Source organism: Pan paniscus, chromosome 1 (genome assembly GCF_029289425.2).
Source record: "Pan paniscus chromosome 1, NHGRI_mPanPan1-v2.0_pri, whole genome shotgun sequence".
NCBI classification, from domain to species: domain Eukaryota; kingdom Metazoa; phylum Chordata; class Mammalia; order Primates; family Hominidae; genus Pan; species Pan paniscus.
The window spans coordinates 87,961,073-87,981,324 of NC_073249.2; the positions used below are offsets into that span (position 1 = coordinate 87,961,073).

The window sequence follows — 20,252 nt, forward strand, 5'->3', positions numbered from 1 at the left end:
CCAAGGAACTCTGGGGATCCTAAAAGTCTTTCAAAGTCTGCAAGGTTCTCCCTTTTCCAACCGCATACCTACGTGAGTCTAAATTTTCTTCATTTATTTCAAACCAAACAATATATCATAACAGATTACATGAAAAAACAGATAATCCTGCCAGATCCTGTTAAGTCGGACATCAAAGATTTTTATGAAACTATTGATTTGACCTAAAGAAGCAACAATAGGTCTCAAGTATCCCCATGTGTTTTAGAAGCCTGAAGTCAGTGAGATAAAACCCAACATTAAGAATTTGAAGGAAAGTAACTTGGAGGAAAGAATGTAAAGAAAATACTGAGTAGTCTGGCCACAGCATAATAATAATTAATTTGGTTTTCTGGTTTTCAAAATTTTGGATTGCAACAAAAGGAAATTTCAATATGCTATTTCAATTTTTAGTAGCAAATAAATGTGTATATAGAGAAAAACTAAAACTGATGTATTTGAGCTTCCCCCCAAAAAAAATATTTTTACAAAACTATAAAGTAGTACCACTCTTCTGTATCTCACTAAATTTTTGGAGGTTTGGGAGATATAATTATTCTTCATTAACATGTTATTTATGTTAACATGTAAAGTAATGGTTTATGGTTTATTATTTTTAAATGAATTAAAAATTTTTTATTTTTAAAGTTTTAATTTCTCATATAATAAGTATCAGTATATATAAACCATAAAATCAAAAATTATTTGGGATCCTTGGTAACTTTTAAGGGTACAAAGGGGTTCCCAAGACCTAAAGAGAATTGCTAAATTATGGCACATTTACACTACAAACAACTATGTAGTATTAAAAGAGAATAACGTATTCACATATTTTAAAGAAAGCACAATTTGTATATAATTGTTTCATGTAAAACCAAAATTTTTAAACTAAATACATATAAACACAAAGATACAACACAAATGTGGGAATAGATGTTTATATATTCATATGAAATGTTCTTCCTGTATCTTACCTAAATAATTCCTAATCTTCTTTTAGATCTTAACACAATCACCTCTTTCTCAGAGAAACCTTGCCTTACTTCCCTAACTAGGTCAAGTGACCCTATTATGTGGCCTCATGATATCATGTACCTTTTCTTCATGGCACCTAACATTGTTACAATTTTGCATTTATTTGTGTGATCACTTTGATTAGTATATGTCACCTATATTAGATTATAAATTTCATGAGAGCAGGGGGTTGATTATACAGGGGGTTGATTATATTATTTTCTCAAATTTCCTATATGTTTGAAAATCTTCATAAAAAAATGTTTTTTTTAAAAAAAGAGATTATTCAATTTTAACTCCTTTCAATTTCTCAACCAATTTTAATACAGACTTCATGCCTACTCCTACTAAATCTGCTTTCCAAGATTACAACTGACCTGATAATTGCCAAATTCAGCTTTCTGCGTCTCCCAAGCTCTCAGCAGCATGTGATACCACTGCCCAAGACCTGCTTGAAGCTCTTTTTACTTTGGCTTCAAAAAGCTACTTTCTTTCAGTTCTGCCCCTAATATGCTGTGAGTTTCTTTTCCCAAGGCTATCTACTATTCATACTGGTGTCCCCCAGATTCTTCTTACTTTCCTTCCTCTACTTGTTCTCCTTGGATAATCTCATCTACACCACTAACATTATCTGTCTGTCAGTCTACCTACCTATCTATAATGTTAATTCTCAATATCTAGTCAGTGCCACAAACTTCCTATAAGTAAAATAAAAACTATTGTCTTTCTTCATAAAACTATCCATCTGTCTATGTTTGCTTCCTCCGATGACAGCACCACCATTCGGTCCCTCAAGACAGAAAATTTTGAATTATCCTTAACTTCCCTCTTTTCTTCCTCATGTCCCACATTATACCAGTTAACAAATCCCACAAAATCTACATCAGAGAGGTACCCTAAGATTGCTCATCCTTTTTATAACCATAGTGTAAGTTCAGACTCTCATTTATTACCTGAAACACCTCAATAGTCTTCTAATGCTTTCTCTGCCAATAGTTTCTCCTCACTGCAGTCTATACTCAATACAACCCACAAAGTCCTCTTCCTAATATGCAAAGCTGATTATGTTACCCTCCACCTAAAATCTAGGGATGCCTCATTGTACACAGCAGCACCTATACTTCTAACCATATATCTAGCCTCAGGCACACTCCCCACATATACAAGATACACTGAACTTTTCACTTTTTTATGAACATGTCATGCCATTTCATAACTGTGCCTTTAAACATGCTGTTCCCTTTGCCTGGCATGCCTTTCTCATACTTTGCACATGGCAAACTGATATTACAGTTCAATGTTCAGCTTCCTTCGTAGTTATCTCCCTTATAACTCAGTCACTCAACAAAAAATGTATTGAGTACCTATCAATACGACAAGAACCTTCACCTCAAGGAACTCGTACTCTATATTATGTTAGGACTCATTCACACTGTTATTATTACGTTCATCACATTATACCATAGTCATCCTTCTACTTGTCTCTCCTCCCAGCTGGATCATGAGATCTTTGAAGGCATGGCTCCTGTCTCATTACTCTTTACACATCTTGAAAAACAAATCATTTTTTCTCTAGTTTATGATGAAAGCTAAAGAATAATGAGAATTTAAGTTTTTAGCATTAGTGTCCAAAATAAATATCTATTCACTTACCTCATAGGTCCATAGTTCAGTATTATAAATGCCAATACTATCATCACACAGACAACTCTTCGCTTTGGACTAGGGACTTTAAGCCTCTGGTTCTAAAGGAAATGACCACATTAAATACAATTTAACATCGATTTCAGAAAAAGCAACGCTTAAGATTAGAATTTTCCTCTTTACCGGTTACGTAAATCCCTTGTCTTACAAATACCTTGTCTTATTTAAAAAAAAAAAAAAATCAAAGGTGAGGAAATAACACTTTTCAAGACTAGAGCAGAGACTTCCAGGTTCCCTTTTCTAGCAGGGAGAGAAAAGGAGAGAAGCAGAAGAGAAAAAAACACAGCAGCCACTCCATTGCAATTGCCTCTTCACCCAAGAGGAAAGAATTCAATATATATATATGTATATATATTTTTTTGAGACGGAGTGTCACTTTGTCGCCAAGCTGGAGTGCAGTGGCATCATCTCGGCTCACCGCAATCTCCGCCTCCCAGGTTCAAGCGATTCTGCTGCCTCAGCCTCCCGAGTAGCTGGGATTACAGGTGTGCGCTACACCCAGCTAACTTTTGTATTTTTAGTAGAGATGGGGTTTCACTATGTTGGCCAGGATGGTCTTGATCTCCTGACCTTGTGATCCGCCTGCCTCAGCGTCCCAAAGTGCTGGAATTACAGGCATGAGCCACCACGCCCGGCCAGAATTCAACATTTTTTATATTTTTACGGATCCCCAAAGAATTTTGAGTCACTTCTATAGTTTGCCTCCCTAACCTTTTAAATCATTGTTTTCAGTAAAATATAGGAGTATTCCCATGTACTCAGGGCCAAGAGAAAAAGAGTGTAAGAAGCCCCATTCAGAAGGCATCTATATGGTTCAGCACTGCAGTGAGAAATTCTGAAAACAGCAAATTTCCCGAATAGAACTGAGGAGATTAAACCCTCTTGGAGTCAGCATAGTAACAGAATGCAAAACTCACATTAGTTGTTAGGTGGACTGAGAAAAAATAAAAACACTTTTATTTTATATTGTTTTCTTTTTTAAAAGGGAAAATATGGCAGGGCACTTTAGAAGCCTCAGTGTGATTCACTTAGCCAGAAAAGAGGGTGCTAAGGCAATGAATGAGGAGAAACCTAGGAAAAGGAGACAACTTTTCTATGTAGATTGGGGAGTACAATTCAAAGGGTCCCCTTCAAATGCTTTATCCTTACTGCAAATGTTTTAGGACTTATTATACCCTCCTTTTCCTAGCACTATTATTTTACATAATTTAATTTAAAATGTAAAAGTTTCTCTATTTATTAATCCAGAGGATACTTTAGCCCATCTCAACTCAGCCCTATTACTAACACTTACCTCTGACACAACTTCATCCAGCTGCCGCTTCAGTGTTCCATTTTCTTTCTTCAGTTGCTCGTTTTCTGAAAGGGCAGCCTTTAATCTCGCCTCTAACCCTAGCATATATTCTTTCTTCTTCTTGCGAGACTGACAAGCGGATTCTCGATTTTTTATCATACGTTGCTGTCTCCTTAGCACAGCAATCTAGAAAAAGTTATAATGAATCAGAATACCCTGGTTTTAAAATCAGATCAAAATAGATCAGAATATACTAATTTTTACAATTATTTTAACCAACTATTTTTTCAAAGCATAGGTTACTAGTTGTTTCAAAAGAGGTTTGAAAACACACTGCTCAAACTAAATAAGTTAAAATCAAATGATTAAATAAGGCCTTCTAAAACCCAAATGTTAAATAATTTCTTCTAATGTTTTCTAAGGCTCGTTTATTATTAATCTTCCAATTTTCCCCTTAGAAACTCCCTCAGAAAGTATCTTTAAATATATATGCATATATACATACATCTTAAATCTGTATCTCTGGCCCTTAAATGGCTATGCCCCAGAACCATATATTCAATTAATTATAAGGCCACTTCTTACAGTTATTACCACTTCAAATTCATTATGTACAAACTGAACTATTCCCTCTAACTAGATTGTTTAAAAATCTATCCATTTTCTATCAATAGTAACTATTATTTTACTTTATTCACTATATTCAGTCCTTCTCAATCCCTCATTCACTCATTGAATATGTTAAAAGTATATACTAATGACCAAATTTATTCCAGTGAAAATGTGTCTCAGTTATTCCTTTCTCTCTATTCCCTCTTCCACTCTCCTAATACAGGCACTCATTAACTCATCCCTATATTACCGCAACAGACTCCTATTTCAATTGTGTTCCATCTCATCCTGTCCACCATTTCTAAGATAACTTCTCCCAAGAAAATATTTTTATCTTACTACTCAATTGCAAAAACAAGCTAGTCATGTATCCCTGCTACCCATCTTTTCTTTTAAGGTCTTCCATATTGTGACCTCCCACGGCCTAACCAGACCTTCTGCCCTAAATCTACAGCTATTCAAGCCACACTCCTCCAATCTTATCATTTAAAGCTACTTCATAATCTCCATAATGTCTAACATGTTTCCTTATTCACATTGTTTATTTCCATTTGGAATGCTATCTCCTCCACTAACCTAATTCCAAGGTCCATTCGAACTCAATTATTCTAACCCACCCTGATTTTTTATTTTCTCTGAACATCTTATACCCTTAGAATTTGGAGGATATACTGGAACACTCTAACGCTCTCAATTGTTTCAAGAATGTTAACTCTCTCTCTTTCCCCACCTAGATTTTATACCTTGAAAGCCAAACCACATCTGATCCTACTTTTTTGTTTAATACCAACAATATCTACTACAACAGAAACTTACTAAGCGAAATTATTTTTATGTTTTCTAAATTAAGTTATGAAGCCTATTGTTATACATTAGTCTAATTTCTTTGGGGAAATGAGAGAGGTGGCAAAATTAAGTGCATAAAAAGCGCCAACCTATGTTACATTGATTAGTATGAGTACACAGATGGCTGAAATTTCTATATATTTTGCAATGGACTTTAAAAAGTAAACACTCTAGAGTGTTCAATAACTCTTACTGAGACAGTAAATAAAGTTAAAGAATGTAATCTATTTCCTTTTTTTTTTTTTTTTTGAGATGGAGTCTTGCTCTGTTGCCCAGGCTGGAGTGCGGTGGGGAGATCTCGGCCCGCTGCAAGCTCCGCCTCCCAGGTTCACGCCATTCTCCCTCCTCAGCCTCCCGACTAGCTGGGACTACAGGTGCCCACCACCATGCCTGGCTAATTTTGTTTGTGTATTTTTGGTAGAGACGGGGTTTCGCCGTGTTAGCCAGGATGGTCTCAATCTCCTGACCTCCTGATCCGCCTGCCTCGGCCTCCCAAAGTGCTGGGATTACAGGTGTGAGCCACCGCGCCCGGCCTGTAATCTATTTCTTTTAAAACAACAACACAATTCCCACCCTGATACTACATTTCCTAGAAAGAGAAGTATGCCAAAGCCAACCAAGTGATCTCCCAACACCAAATATTTTCAACAACCTTTAAATCAGAACCCACAAGGAAATGTTACATGAAATGTCAAAAAGGGTGTTTTTTTATTTAAACTACAAAAAGGCTGATTTTTGTGAAACCATCATCTGTAAAAATTTCCCTGAAGAATAACTATCTCACTCTTAAGTAATGCTAAACACACACATGCACACACACTCACACACACACACACGCACGCACATACAAAGAGCAATGGCAAAGCCATGATGGATTGATTATTCACCAAATGCAAACTATTCTCTGGACAATGCCACTTTGTTCAGTCTACTTTTATTTTTAGTGATGTTCATTGTTACTTAGAATGCCAGTGTCCATAATTAATACTAGAGTGCTGAAGTACACAGAACACTGAACAGGGACATAAAAGTGAAAGTTCCCAGATGGAAGAGTTTATACTAAAAGTTAGACAAAAGGCAACCTTACTTTAAAGGCTAATTAATCTGTGGAATTTAGAGGGGCTTACAGATGGCATACCATTTAATAAATTTCAAACAAGGATTAGGCATTTCTATAAACAATAAAAGCACCTGCATATTACACAGCATTCAAGTTTCAAAGGCTGTCAATCCACGTGCACCATACTAAAAAAAATGAAAACCATCTGTGGTCAAATATTCATTTCTTCCCATAGAAAAAGATACATTATAATAGTTCTGAAAATAAATATTCAATACTATCAATAAATACAGAGGGTAAAGACAGTAAAAATAAATGAAACCCACGGCTATCACCAAACACAGGGCTCCAATGTTTCATCTCAGCAAGCCATCTTCAGCTATCTGAATATAAAATATTTAAATTATTCAATACTTCCTAGGCAAAAAAACATATGATTTTTAGGCCAAACATACACACATTGTGGTGTTTGGTATTTTTTTAAGTGGGGGGAAGTGGGTATTTTCCTATATAAGAAAAAAAGGATTACACTGTATGTAATTCTGTTTGGTAAACTGCTTTTGCACATACAGTGTATCAAAATGACCTTTGACATGCAATAATGGCAGCACGGATTTTCAATTATCTTGATGTTTCATAATATATTCAATTAATCTCCTCTTGTTGAAATTACTATAGTTTTCAAGATTCTTTAAAATAAGCCTCATCATTTAATCCACTGTTAAGACAGTAGAAGGGCCAAGGCTAGAACTTAGGTCAGTTGACTCCAAGTCCAGTGATACTTACACAACAGCTTCAAACTGCTTTTAAATACCAAATAGAGAGGCTTGCATCACAGCATGGAACTCCAACCTCAGAGAACTGTGTGGTTACTTTTAATTATGTGCCTGTCTGAAAACAGAGACTTGTGGAACTGCTTGTATCTGGAAGCCTAATCTCTGTTAGCAATCTGAAAACATAAAATCAATACTCTGGCCCATTAACCAATTGACACATCTCTCTTATGGGCATATCAGATGATTTCATACAGACTGAAATAAGCGAACAGCTGGCCAGGTCCTGCTTCTGATCATCCTGCCTCCAGACAACTCTCCCACCAGGCATCTTGCCTTGGAAAAAGTAAAAAGGACAAAAGAAAAAACTCTACAGCTACAAAATAGTTTCCTTTGAGTGCCACTGCACTATAAAATGTAGTATTTCACTTAGTAAACACTTATTTGACTGTAAGAAAGACTTATATAAAAGGAAAACTTTCACAAATGGACAAGTTCCTTTGAAAGTTGAATCAGTGTAAGAGTCAAAGTTTCAAGTACGTCCACATTTTGTTTTTAGTTTAATTTAATTTAATTTTTTGAGACAGAATCTCACTCTGTCACCCAGGCTGGAGTGCAGTGGCACAATTACAGCTTACTGCAGCCTCAACCTCACAGGTTCAACAGATCCTCCAGCCTCAGGCTCCCCAATAGCTAGGACTACAGGAGCATCCTACCGTGCCTGGCTAGTTTATTTTTTTGTAGAGATAGGATCTCTCTATGTTGCCCAGGTTGGTCTTGAACTCCTGGGCTCAAACAATCCTCCTGCTTCAGCCTCTCAAAGTGCTGGCCCAGCTTGTTTTAATTTAATTATCAATCAATAAGGTTTTTAAAACTAAAAACCTTATTGATTGATAAACACTATAAGTTATTATAGTCTCTTTTTATTAACAAAATTGACTAAAGCCTTGTTTCTGTGATGTCGCTAAGAAATGAGCTCAATGACCATAAATTAAATTAGATATAATATTAGATAGGAGCCAGTAGTGGTGGCTCACACCTGTAATCCCAACACTTTGGTAGGTTGAGGCAGGAGGAACGCTTGAGGCCAGGAGTTTGAGAACAGCCTGGGAAACACAGGAAGACCTCGTCTCTGCTAAAATTAAAAAATTAGCTGGGCATCGTGGTGCACAATTGTAGTCCTAGCTACCCTAGAGGCTGAGGCAGGAGGATCACTTGAGCTCAGGAGGTTGAGGCTGCAGTGAGCCATGATCGCATCACTGTTCTCCAGCCTGGGTGACAGAGTAAGAGCCTATCTCAAAACAAAACAAAAAAATTAAAATGGAATTTTTATGCTAAGAAATACATTCGAATATCTCATGTAAACTCAAGTCAGATCAAGTATTGATAACCTATGGATGAATCACATGGTAATCACTGACTTGCTGCACATCTTTCTAACAGTTCTTATTCTCATTTGGCTGAATCTTGCCCTCTAAACTGATAGATAAAGTGGAAGCCGTTACTGATTAACCTCTTCACTGTAACTGACCAAAAATAAAAATACAATCTTTCAATTAAATAAAAATTACATAACATACATTATTGCATATGTATTGCAGTAAACATATTTATAGATACATTCTTAAAAAACACATATAGTTAAAATCATTGGCAAATTTAATTTGTGGCAATCCTACTTTAAATATTCAAATACATTAAAAAACTTAATTTGATTTTTGTTAAGAATCTTACGTACACTTCTTTTTTCTCATTAAATTGTTTAAAGCAGAAAAAAAGAAAATTTAGACTTTCACTATCTCTACTCTTCTCAATCTCATGACAGTCAAAATTTTATTTTACTCTTTCTATTAAGTTTTGTGTGTATGTATGCATATAACCAGTTCCCATTTGCCAAAAATTAAAGAAGCTTCATACTGGCAACCTGAACCATTTATTTGGCAGATTATCAAGGAAATAATCTTCAACCTGTAAATTATTTCCTTCTATTTTTTAAAATGAAGAATGCCTTCTGATATGTAGTATAGTTTCCAGAATGAGAACAGATAATAGACAAAGTCCCTGCTAGGTTATAGGATGGGGATACCCTACCAATCTCATCTTCTGAATGAAGACAAAGAACAACCAAAAGAGAGGTAAAAGCAGAAGTATGCACCAGATGCTCTTAGCAAAGCCACACCATGGGCACAGCTTCTTGAAGAATAGAGGGACCTAAGTCCTGTCCACAGGGATCTTCAAAGGAGCCTCAAAATGGTTTCCTGTTATTTCAGTTAATGACTCCACTGCTTCACGTGTCTTCAGAAATACTTGATGGAGGCCGGGCGCGGTGGCTCACGCCTGTAATCCCAGCACTTTGGGAGGCCAAGGCGGGTGGATCACCTGAGGTCAGGAGTTCGAGACCAGCCTCAACATGGAAAAACCCCATCTCTACTAAAAATACAAAAAAATTAGCTGGGAGTGGTGGTGCATGCCTGTAATCCCAGCTACTCGGGAGGCTGAGGCAGGAGAATTGCTTGAACCTGGGAGGCAGAGGTTGCGGTGAGCTGAGATCACACCACTGCACTCCAGCCTGGGCAACAAAAGTGAAACTCCATCTCAAAAAAAAAAAAAAGAAAGAAAAGAAATACTTGATGTAACTAAATAAAAGTAATAGTAATTTAAGTCATTAAATGAAAATACAAAATTGGAAGTTAGGAGTCCTTAATTCTTGGCCCAGCATTGCAATGAATTAATTGGAAAATCTAAAAATAAAAATAAAAATAAATCACGTCATCTTGTAGGGTGTATTTACATATTAGTAAAAAGAGAGAGTTAGACCAGAATAGTGCTTTTGACATTATTATAACCCAATATCAGGTTCATCAATTTAGTAAATCACCACAGCCTTCAAAAACAATTTGACAGAAAAGCACAGGACAGAATAAAAGAAAAAGGGTGCATTATATTTAGTAAGAGGTGTTTCATGAGATTGTGTATAAGAGAGAAAGAGAGGTTAAATACATTTCTTACTGTGGATTGTGTACAAAAAAGTTTAAAGCCACTTCATTAGTCCTCTAAAGGTCTCATCCAATCCAAAATCAAAATAATTCTAGGGCTGATGCTAAATAGATACACTTAATTTAATTGGCACAACGACATAGCACAATAATGACTACTATATAATGAAATATGGTTCTGATTATTTTTGCTACAGGTTTCATTTGATACCACCAAATTATTCAAATAAGGTCAATCTTTCTAAAACTTTGTCCCTCATGACTTAAAACTATCTGCTACCTTAATTTTTCAAAATTAAATCTTAAAACTATCTTAATTTTTATAAATTAAGAAAAAACATTTGTAAAGGGAGAAAAAAGGTAGCAGCAAGTTTCGAGACTTGGGTAATTTGTTCTTTTTTTTTCTTTTTTCTTTTCCCATGAAGTTGTAAGCAAAGGACTTGGGTAATTTAAAGTCTGAGCTGCATCAGGACTACCTTGAAAGTAAAGGCTCTATTAATGGAGCACAGAGTAATGATGACACCACTGGATTAGGAGAAGACCAGTTATAATTGAGCTAGGCTTGAATCCTAACTCAATTATAAGTGGTCAAATGATTGGGGTGAGAATCAACTGTGTAACAGACATGAAGGTTCTCTGTAAGCTATAATGTACCATACAAATATGACTTTCAGGAAAATTATGTGACACACACACACACACACACACACACACAGAGGAGGCAAAATTATTACTTCCATCAACAATGTACCTCACAGCTGCTCTGATATACCATGCAACTAAAGCAATATTGAAAATACCTGCTCCCATTCCAGCTCCCATTTTCAGATTTTAAGTTTTAAAATTAAAACACACACACACACACACACACACACACACACACACACACACAAAGCATGAAATGTTATTCAGTCACTACAGAAGCAGAAAAAGAGCCTAAAACTTAACATTCCTCTGAGCACTCTGTCTGTTCCTTACTCTGTATTCCTCAGGGCCCTGATTCATTTCAAAGAGCTGTTATAAGATTTAAAGAGAGTATTTACAAGTTATGCACTTAGAAAAGTGCCTGGCACATAGTACTTTATTAATATTAGCCATCTTAGCAATATGACATTTGTTGAATCACTTAGCTAGTTGATTCCTTCAGTAGTAAAATGGGAATAAATAATGTCCCCTTCACAAAGACTTTGTGAAAATCCAGTAAATATTTGGTCGACTGACAGAATTGTAATATTGACAGGTGATTGAACTATTTTATTAACATAAATTATTGAAGTTGATAAAAGAATGTACCTAGTCTTAGAAAATGCACACTGAAAAAATTAGGGGTAAAACACTGTGAGGTATGTAACTTACCCTAAAATAGTTCAGGAAAAAAATTGTGTGTGTATATGGATGGATGAATGGATGGATGGATGGTTGGATGGTGGCTGGATGGGTGGGGGGATGGATGGATGGATGGATGGATAGTGGATGGATGGATGGATGGATGGATAGCGGATGGATGGATGGATGGGTAGGTAGGTAGATAAAGAATAAGCAAGCAAATTGGGTAAAATGTTAACAACAGGTGAATCTGGCTGAAGAATACCTGGGTGTTCTCTGTACTATTTTTTGTTTTTGTACTTTTTGAAATTTAAAATTATAACTAAATACAAAGTTTAACATGTGTACCCATATAATAACCAAAGTTTAACATGTGTGAGCACACACACACAACTGCAGTGTATACACACTGGGAAGTTATAAGAAGCCATAAGACATTTTCCCTTAGAACTCATACTCAAGGGAGGTAAGAGCCACAGAAAAGTCTAATCATAACACTTTAAATTCTTGAATATCATTCTCAAACTGCCTGTAACCAGCCACAAGATCTCTCCTGCTAACAATTAATATTCTTTCACATAGTTATAAAATAGTAATCTTTCAGAGGGAATACCCCTTCAGGAATACACAGCCATTGATACTTTCATTTTTAAAATTTACCACTCTTCTTTGTGAATTATCTATTCATATATATTGTCCATTGATGGTTGAATTAATTTGCATTTTTCTCACTGATTTATACTCTTTATATATTAAAAATGGTTCTTAAAAGACTGTGAAAATGTACATGAGTGTTCAAAGTGGCATTACTCATAACAGACAAAAAGTGGAGACAACCCAAAGGTCTACCAACTGATGAATGGATTATCAAAAATGTGGTATATCCATATAATAGAATATTATTCAGTCATAAAAAAGAATAAACACTGATACATGCTTCAACATGGCTGAAGCTTGAAAAAAATATGGTAAGTGAAAGAAGCCATACACAAAAGGGCACGTAGTGTATGATTCCACTCATATGAAATGTCTGGGACAACTCCACACAGAAAACAAATTAAATGGCTACCAGGGGCTGCAGGGAGTGAGGAATGAGGAAAGACTATGGCTAATGACTATGGGGTTTTCTTTTTAGGGTGACAAAAATATTCTGGAATTAGACAGCAGTGATGGTACCACTAAATTGTACAGTTCAAAAGGGTGATCCTTATGTAATGTGCATTTTATCTCAATGAAGCTGTTAAAAAAAAAAGACAACAAAAGAGCTTATGGACTCCCCAGACAAATGCACTTGCACATTGCTAACAACTACATGAGGGATGAGGTGAGGTGGGGTAAAGGGGTGTGATATGATCTGGATTTGTGTCTCTACCCAAATCTCATGTCGAATTGTAATCCCCAATGTTGGGGGAGGGGCCTGGTGAAAGGTGATTAGATCATGGAGGCAGATTTCCATCTTGCTGTTCTCATGATAGTAAGTTCTCATAAGATCTGGTTGTTTAAAAGTGTGTAGCACTTCCCTCTTTTCTCTCTTTCTCCTGCTCTAGCCATGTAAGATGTGCCAGCTTCCCCCTCACCCACAGCCATGATTGTAAGTTTCCTGAGGCTTCCCCAGCCATGTTTCCTGTACAGCCTGCAGAACCATGAGACAATTAAACCTCTTTTCTTTATAAATCACTCAGTTTCAGGTATTTCTTTATAGAAGTGTGAGAACTGACTAATACAGGATGCTGATTATGGAAACACTGAAACCCACCCAAGGACTCCATTAAGCCCTGTGACTGACTTCTCAATTAGAACTACCTCAATGGAGGACCATTTGGTAAAACCTATCAAAACTGAACAAGTACATACCTTCTGGCCCACCAAATCCAATTCTAAAAATTTCTCCCACAAAATTTTTGCAATCTACTCATCTGACAAAGGGCTAATATCCAGAATCTACAAAGAACTCAAATTTACAAGAAAAAAACAACCCCATCAAAAAGTGGGCAAAGGATATGAACAGACACTTCTCAAAAGAAGACATTTATGCAGCCAACAGACACATGAAAAAATGCTCATCATCACTGGCCATCAGAGAAATGCAAATCAAAACCACAATGAGATACCATCTCACACCAGTTAGAATGGCAATCATTACAAAGTCAGGAAACAGGCAATCATTACAAAGTAGAGAAACAGGAACACTTTTACACTGTTAGTAGGACTGTAAACTAGTTCAACCATTGTGGAAGACAGTGTGGCAATTCCTCAAGGATCTAGAACTAGAAATACCATTTGACCCAACCATCCCATTACTGGGTATATACCCAAAGGATTATAAATCATGCTGCTGTAAAGACACATGCACACTTATGTTTATTGCAGCACTATTCACAATAGCAAAGACTTGGAACCAACACAAATGTCCATGAATGACAGACTGGATTAAAAAAATGTGGCACATATACACCATGGAATACTACGCAGCCATAAAAAAGGATGAGTTCATGTCCTTTGTAGGGACATGGATGAAGCTGGAAACCATCATTCTCAGCAAACTACCACAAGGACAAAAAACCGAACACACATGTTCTCACTCATAGGTGGGAATTGAACAATGAGAACACTTGGACACAGGAAGGGGAACATCACACACCAGGGCCTGTCGTGGGGTTGGGGGAGGTGGGAGGGATAGCATAAGGAGATATACCTAATGTAAATCACGAGTTAATGGGTGCAACACACCAACATGGCACATGTATACATATGTAACAAACCCGCACGTTGTGCACATGTACGCTAGAACTTAAAGTATAATAAAATTTCTCCCATAGATATATTTGTATACGAACAAAATGAAATAAGTACCAAGTTATTCAATGAAGAAATGTTTATAATGAAAAGGACTGCAAAATTTTACAATAATTATGGCACCCCTATGAAGTAGGTTACTATGTAGCTATTAAAATGCAGCTATTAAAAGAATAAGAAAAAGACCAGGCATGGCGGCTTATGCCTGTAATCTCAGCACTTTGGGAGGCCACTGCAGGAGGATCATTTGAGGCCAGGAGTTCAAGACCACCCTGTGCAATACAACAAGACCCCCATCTCTACAAAAACAAAACAAAAAAAAAATCAAAATTTAGCCAGGTGGCACACATCTAGCTACTCAGGAGCCTGAGGCAGGAGGATTGCTTAAGCCCAGATATTTAAGGCAATAGTGAGCTATGATCATGCCACTGCACACCAGCCTAGGCAACAGAGCAACAGACTGTCTTTAAAAAAATAAATAAATAAATAAAAATTTAAAAAAGGAATAAAAAAAGTTTTTATGTACTGATTTGAACAGATCTCTAAGGTATAAGTGAGAAAAGCAAGTTGCAGGATGACATGTACAGTATGCTACCTTTTCTATGAAATAGGTCAATAAATAAAACTATAAGTACTTATATATTAAAGAACTGTCTCCAGAAGAATGCACACAAAACTAGTAAGAATGACTACCAGACAAGGAAACTGATTTGCAAGAAAGCCTCTAGGGTATAAAAGGACTGTCTCCCTAGAATGAGTCCCCACAAGGTTTTGAGAAGGGAAATTAGAGAAAGGAGAGAGAAGTATTTCATTGTTTATTAAGATAAAAATCAGAATCCTTAAAAATAATTATTTATTATTCTTATAAAGATGCCAAACTGCTGGGCGCAGTGGCTCATGCCTATAATCCCAGCACTTTGGGAGGCCGAGGCAGGTGGATCACTTGAGGCCAGGAGTTTGAGAACAGCCTGGCCAACCTGGTGAAACCCCATCTCTACTAAAAATACAAAAATTAGCTGGGCGTGGTGGCGCATAGCTGTAGTCCCAGCTACTCAGGAGGCTGAGGCAGGAGAATCACTTGAACCTGGAAGGTGGAGGTTGCAGTGAGCCAAGAGCGTGCCATTGTACTCCAGCCTGGGCAACAGAGCGAGACTTTGTCTCAAAAAAAAAAAAAAAAAAAAAAAAGATGCCAAACTAAAAAGTACAAAAAATACAGAATAAAGAATGCTGAGGTTGCCACAACATAAATTTATCCTAATGCAATGCATCAGGAAGGAAAAATAAACAACAAAAAAAAAACCTGTTCACTTCCCCTTCCAAAGCTACTGTAACCTCAAATGAAACTGAACTGCTATTCAAGATAAATTTTTAGAAGCTCCAAACCTACATTTAAAGAGATACTGCAAATATTTAAACAAAGCATATTTTCTTTTATTTGCAGAGTCCCTGGTAGCAGCAAAGCCACAATGCAGTCAGCACAGAAGTAATTTTTTTACTAAACCCTGGATAACTCCAGCTCTCCGAATCCTTCCTATTGGATTTGTTCTGATAGATTCCTCTACTTTGCAGCCTAAAGAAATATCATGATCTCAACTTGTTTGTTGTTAGAAGTTATTAAGAAGTGCCTATTCATTATTTATCTTCTGAGATCTAAGCCAGCCACATAATTTAAGGAGATTCAGCTCACATTTTGACCTAACCAGTGTCCTATTCTTGGATGTTACAGATAAGCAACTTCAACATCTATTGAAGTTTTGCTTTTTTTCTGAACTAGAACATAGGCAGTCTCTGTTTTTCTGAGTTGCTATGCATTGCAAACAGATTATTATAGACATATTTTTCTTGAGAAACACACCTCCAGGGAGTCTCTTACGAGTTTTGCTCCTACACGTCTTATTGGGTATGCAAAGAATGCAAGACCCGGACCACTCTTTTCCCAGGCCATTCTCAAGGTTCAGTTTCCAACAAGCAGCCTTGAAGGATGAGATAAAATCTCCCTCTGGACAATGAGGAGGCTTGCTTTCTGCTTGCTATACACATGGTAGATTCTCCAAGCTCATGTTCCTCCACTGCAAGAGAGGAACACTGTGTGCAGGGCATCCATCTAGGCCCATGTCACATCACTCCCATAGAACAATACTAAAAATACCTGAAATCCCTAAATTAACTGTACACCAATTCTAGAGAAAGGAAATACAAAGTTCTAATTTGGTATGACAGGAGAATCCCCTTCACACCATTTCTAATACCTGCAAACCAGTAGGAAAGGATTCCCCCCAGCACCTACCTTCTCATGATGACTCTAGGAACCCAAGACAGGGACTCCCAAAGGGAAGTCATTTTGGGATGGAAGGGATCAAGTTTCCTAACTATAGGATTTAGAAACAGGGTAAAAGGTGATACAGAGTTTGGAAGATATTCAGTGGGGTGACTGAGTCGGAAGGATGGAGACTCCTAACAGTAGTTTGTATCCCTTCATCAACCTCACATCTGAGGTTATTTATAATTCTATATCAGTTCTGGATACTTTTTTTTCCATTATTCCCACCTACTGATTTCCACTAAGAGTATTTGCTCCAATGTGGCCCACTGCGGAAGATGTAGAATTTTACCACTTGTTTTTCTGGTCTTTTGTTCCAATAACTAAAACAATGTAATTCCTATAACCTTAAAACAAGGGCAGTAATGTTTCATAAACTTTATGCGATTATGATGGGTAGGTGGAAGTAGTGAGTACAATGCAGATTTAAACAGACTGCTTGTTTTTAAGCCCTTGGTTTGATGTGTGGCAACACTAAATAGCCCTTTAAAGAAAGATAAGCATGCTCTCCTATAAAGTCAACTTTGTAGTTCCAAGATTGCCATTTACTAAGAAACTGCACAGAGAACTTCTACACTGAAATGAGAGATCATGTTCATTTTTTCCATCAGGATCACAGCCAAAAACAAACCATATTTCTGGAAAACTTAGGTGAGGTCTCCAAGAGTTAAACAAAACAGATTTACCAGCAAAAGACAGGAAGAGTAAGATATAATTTGAACCAGGCAAACTGTTTCATAACAGAAAATGTGGCATTTAATGCAGTTTGCAGAATATGGTATGCTAAAAACGCTACTTATGGCTGTAGCAGGCCTCTGGAGAGTGAAACCAGCCAAACAAAAGAACTAAAAAAGGTAGAAAAAGAAGCCATGTCAGCATTACAAAGTCACAAAAAACTGATATGATTTTTTTTTTTTTTGGTGGATTACAATTCTTTCACCATACTTTTGGTTTAAAGGCACAAAAGGTATATGATAAAAATATTTTCTTTTTGACCATTTTAAATTAGGAATTTATATTAATTTATCCTAATTTAATAGGACTTGTGTTTTAACAGACACATGTAATACTGAGGTCAACCAAGTTACTAACGCAGAAGGCTATACAAGCTGATCAAAGTTCTTCTCTGCAACTCCTTCTGGAACAGATTTACTTTGGGTTCCTGAGTGGGTTGGCCTGCTGCTAGGACAGACTAATGCTTCTTTACTTGAAATAAACATTCAGTCAAAATTTCTACCAAAAAAACTCATATTGAAAGGCTTGGCTCACGTCCCGATGTGCTGGCCAAGTAAAAATAAGCACAAAAACCTCAATGCAGGTTGACTAGAAAATTATTCTAATTGTCCTTCGGTCTCTTTGCATTAAACATAAAGTGTTTGAATCTTTCTTTATAATCCTGTCAATTCCAAACTTCAAAAAGACTGTGTCTGTTTGGCTTTTGTACTCTTAAGGGGGCTCTGTAAATTTAAAGTATTTTTAATGAAATATTTTAGACATGAAAAAAGATAAAGACAAACAACCCCATCAAAAAGTGGGCGAAGGACATGAACAGGCACTTCTCAAAAGAAGACATTTATGCAGCCAAAAAACACATGAAAAAATGCTCATCATCACTGGCCATCAGAGAAATGCAAATCAAAACCACTATGAGATATCATCTCACACCAGTTAGAATGGCAATCATTCAAAAGTCAGGAAACAACAGGTGCTGGAGAGGATGTGGAGAAATAGGAACACTTTTACACTGTTGGTGGGACTGTAAACTAGTTCAACCACTGTGGAAGTCAGTGTGGCGATTCCTCAGGGATCTAGAACTAGAAATACCATTTGACCCAGCCATCCCATTACTGGGTATATACCCAAATGACTATAAATCATGCTGCTATAAAGACACATGCACACGTATGTTTATTGCGGCATTATTCACAATAGCAAAGACTTGGAACCAACCCAAATGTCCAACAATGATAGACTGGATTAAGAAAATGTGGCACATATACACCATGGAATACTATGCAGCCATAAAAAATGATGAGTTCATATCCTTTGTAGGGACATGGATGAAATTGGAAACCATCATTCTCAGTAAACTATCGCAAGAACAAAAAACCAAACACCGCATATTCTCACTCATAGGTGGGAATTGAACAATGAGATCACATGGACACAGGAAGGGGAATATCATACTCTGGGGACTGTGGTGGGGAGGGGGGAGGGGGGAGGGATAGCATTGGGAGATATACCTAATGCTAGATGACGAGTTAGTGGGTGCAGCGCACCAGCATGGCACATGTATACATATGTAACTAACCTGCACAATGTGCACATGTACCCTAAAACTTAAAGTATAATAAAAAAATAATAATAATAATTAAAAAAAAAAAAAGAACTTTAAAAATATGTAGGTCAACGGTATATCACTGTTAAAAAAATTAACCTCATCTAAATATACATTCATACCATAAATGTAGACATTCATACATTGAGACTTTGCTGACAAAGTCTCAATTAACATTGAAGAACTGGGGGATGTGTGAGATGAGAAAACATAGAACCAATAAGTATTAGCTTTTGTTTCTAGCAGTATTTATTGGTTCTACATTTTCTCATATTTTTAACAGTGATATACTGTTGACCTATATATTTTTTAAGTTCTAATTAGTCTTTATCTTTTTTCATGTCTAAAATATTTCATTAAAAATACTTTAAATTTACAGAGCCCCCTTAAGAGTACAAAAGCTGAACAGACACAGTCTTTCACACCAGAGAACTAATAAAGGATGTCTGGCTAATAGACCAACATATAATTAATTGGAATATGTTTAGAGATTATAAAATGGGTCAATGGCATACAATGATGATTGTCAACATTAAGATGCTCATTATTCAGATAGTAAGCCTAAAAGTAGAAAAAAAAAAAAAAGGCAGGGGGGTTGCTCTTCTGGTTTTTAAATACAATGATTGTATCAAAAAACCTTATGTTTAGAAGAAACCTTTCTATATTTTTCCTGCACCTGTTCCAGATAACTCTTCTGGAACAAGCAGAACAATTCTATTTTCCACATAACAACCTTCCTTTCCTGGAAGATGGCTCCCAGGTCTACTTTCCATCCTCTCTTCTTCAGTTTACTGAATCATTCCAACCTTTAACCCACTCCTCTACCCCATGGTTTCTAGATACTCTCCCCATCCTAGCTATGCTTTTCTGGACTTTTCCATGTTTGGGATGACTTAGATTAATATTGTTAATATTTTTTTAACAACAGTGATATACTGTTGACCTATGTATTTTTAAAGTTCTAATTAGTCTTTATCTTTTTTTCATGTCTAAAATATTTCATAAAAATATTTTAAATATCCTAACATATTACATAAAGGCAACTTTGGATATTTTCTATTATAAGTTTCATTTGGGGGTATTATATAAGAAACATTCAAGTTCATAATTTAAAAGAGTATTAAAAGGAAATCATCATTCTCAGTAAACTATCCC

At 36.4% G+C, this 20,252-nt stretch overlaps 1 protein-coding gene across 2 annotated transcripts in view; it reads right to left on the bottom strand.

Moving 5' to 3' along the window:
- ATF6 (activating transcription factor 6) overlaps positions 1 to 20,252 on the bottom strand; it is a 199,724-nt gene that overhangs the window by 140,509 nt on the left and 38,963 nt on the right. For both annotated transcript variants that reach the window (XM_008978232.4, XM_003824557.5), the window contains exons 8-9: positions 4,031 to 4,216; positions 2,686 to 2,777 (exon numbers count right to left, since the gene is read on the bottom strand). In XM_008978232.4, the coding sequence (XP_008976480.2) occupies positions 2,686 to 2,777; positions 4,031 to 4,216 (278 nt within the window). The remainder of the gene's footprint in view (positions 1 to 2,685; positions 2,778 to 4,030; positions 4,217 to 20,252) is intronic.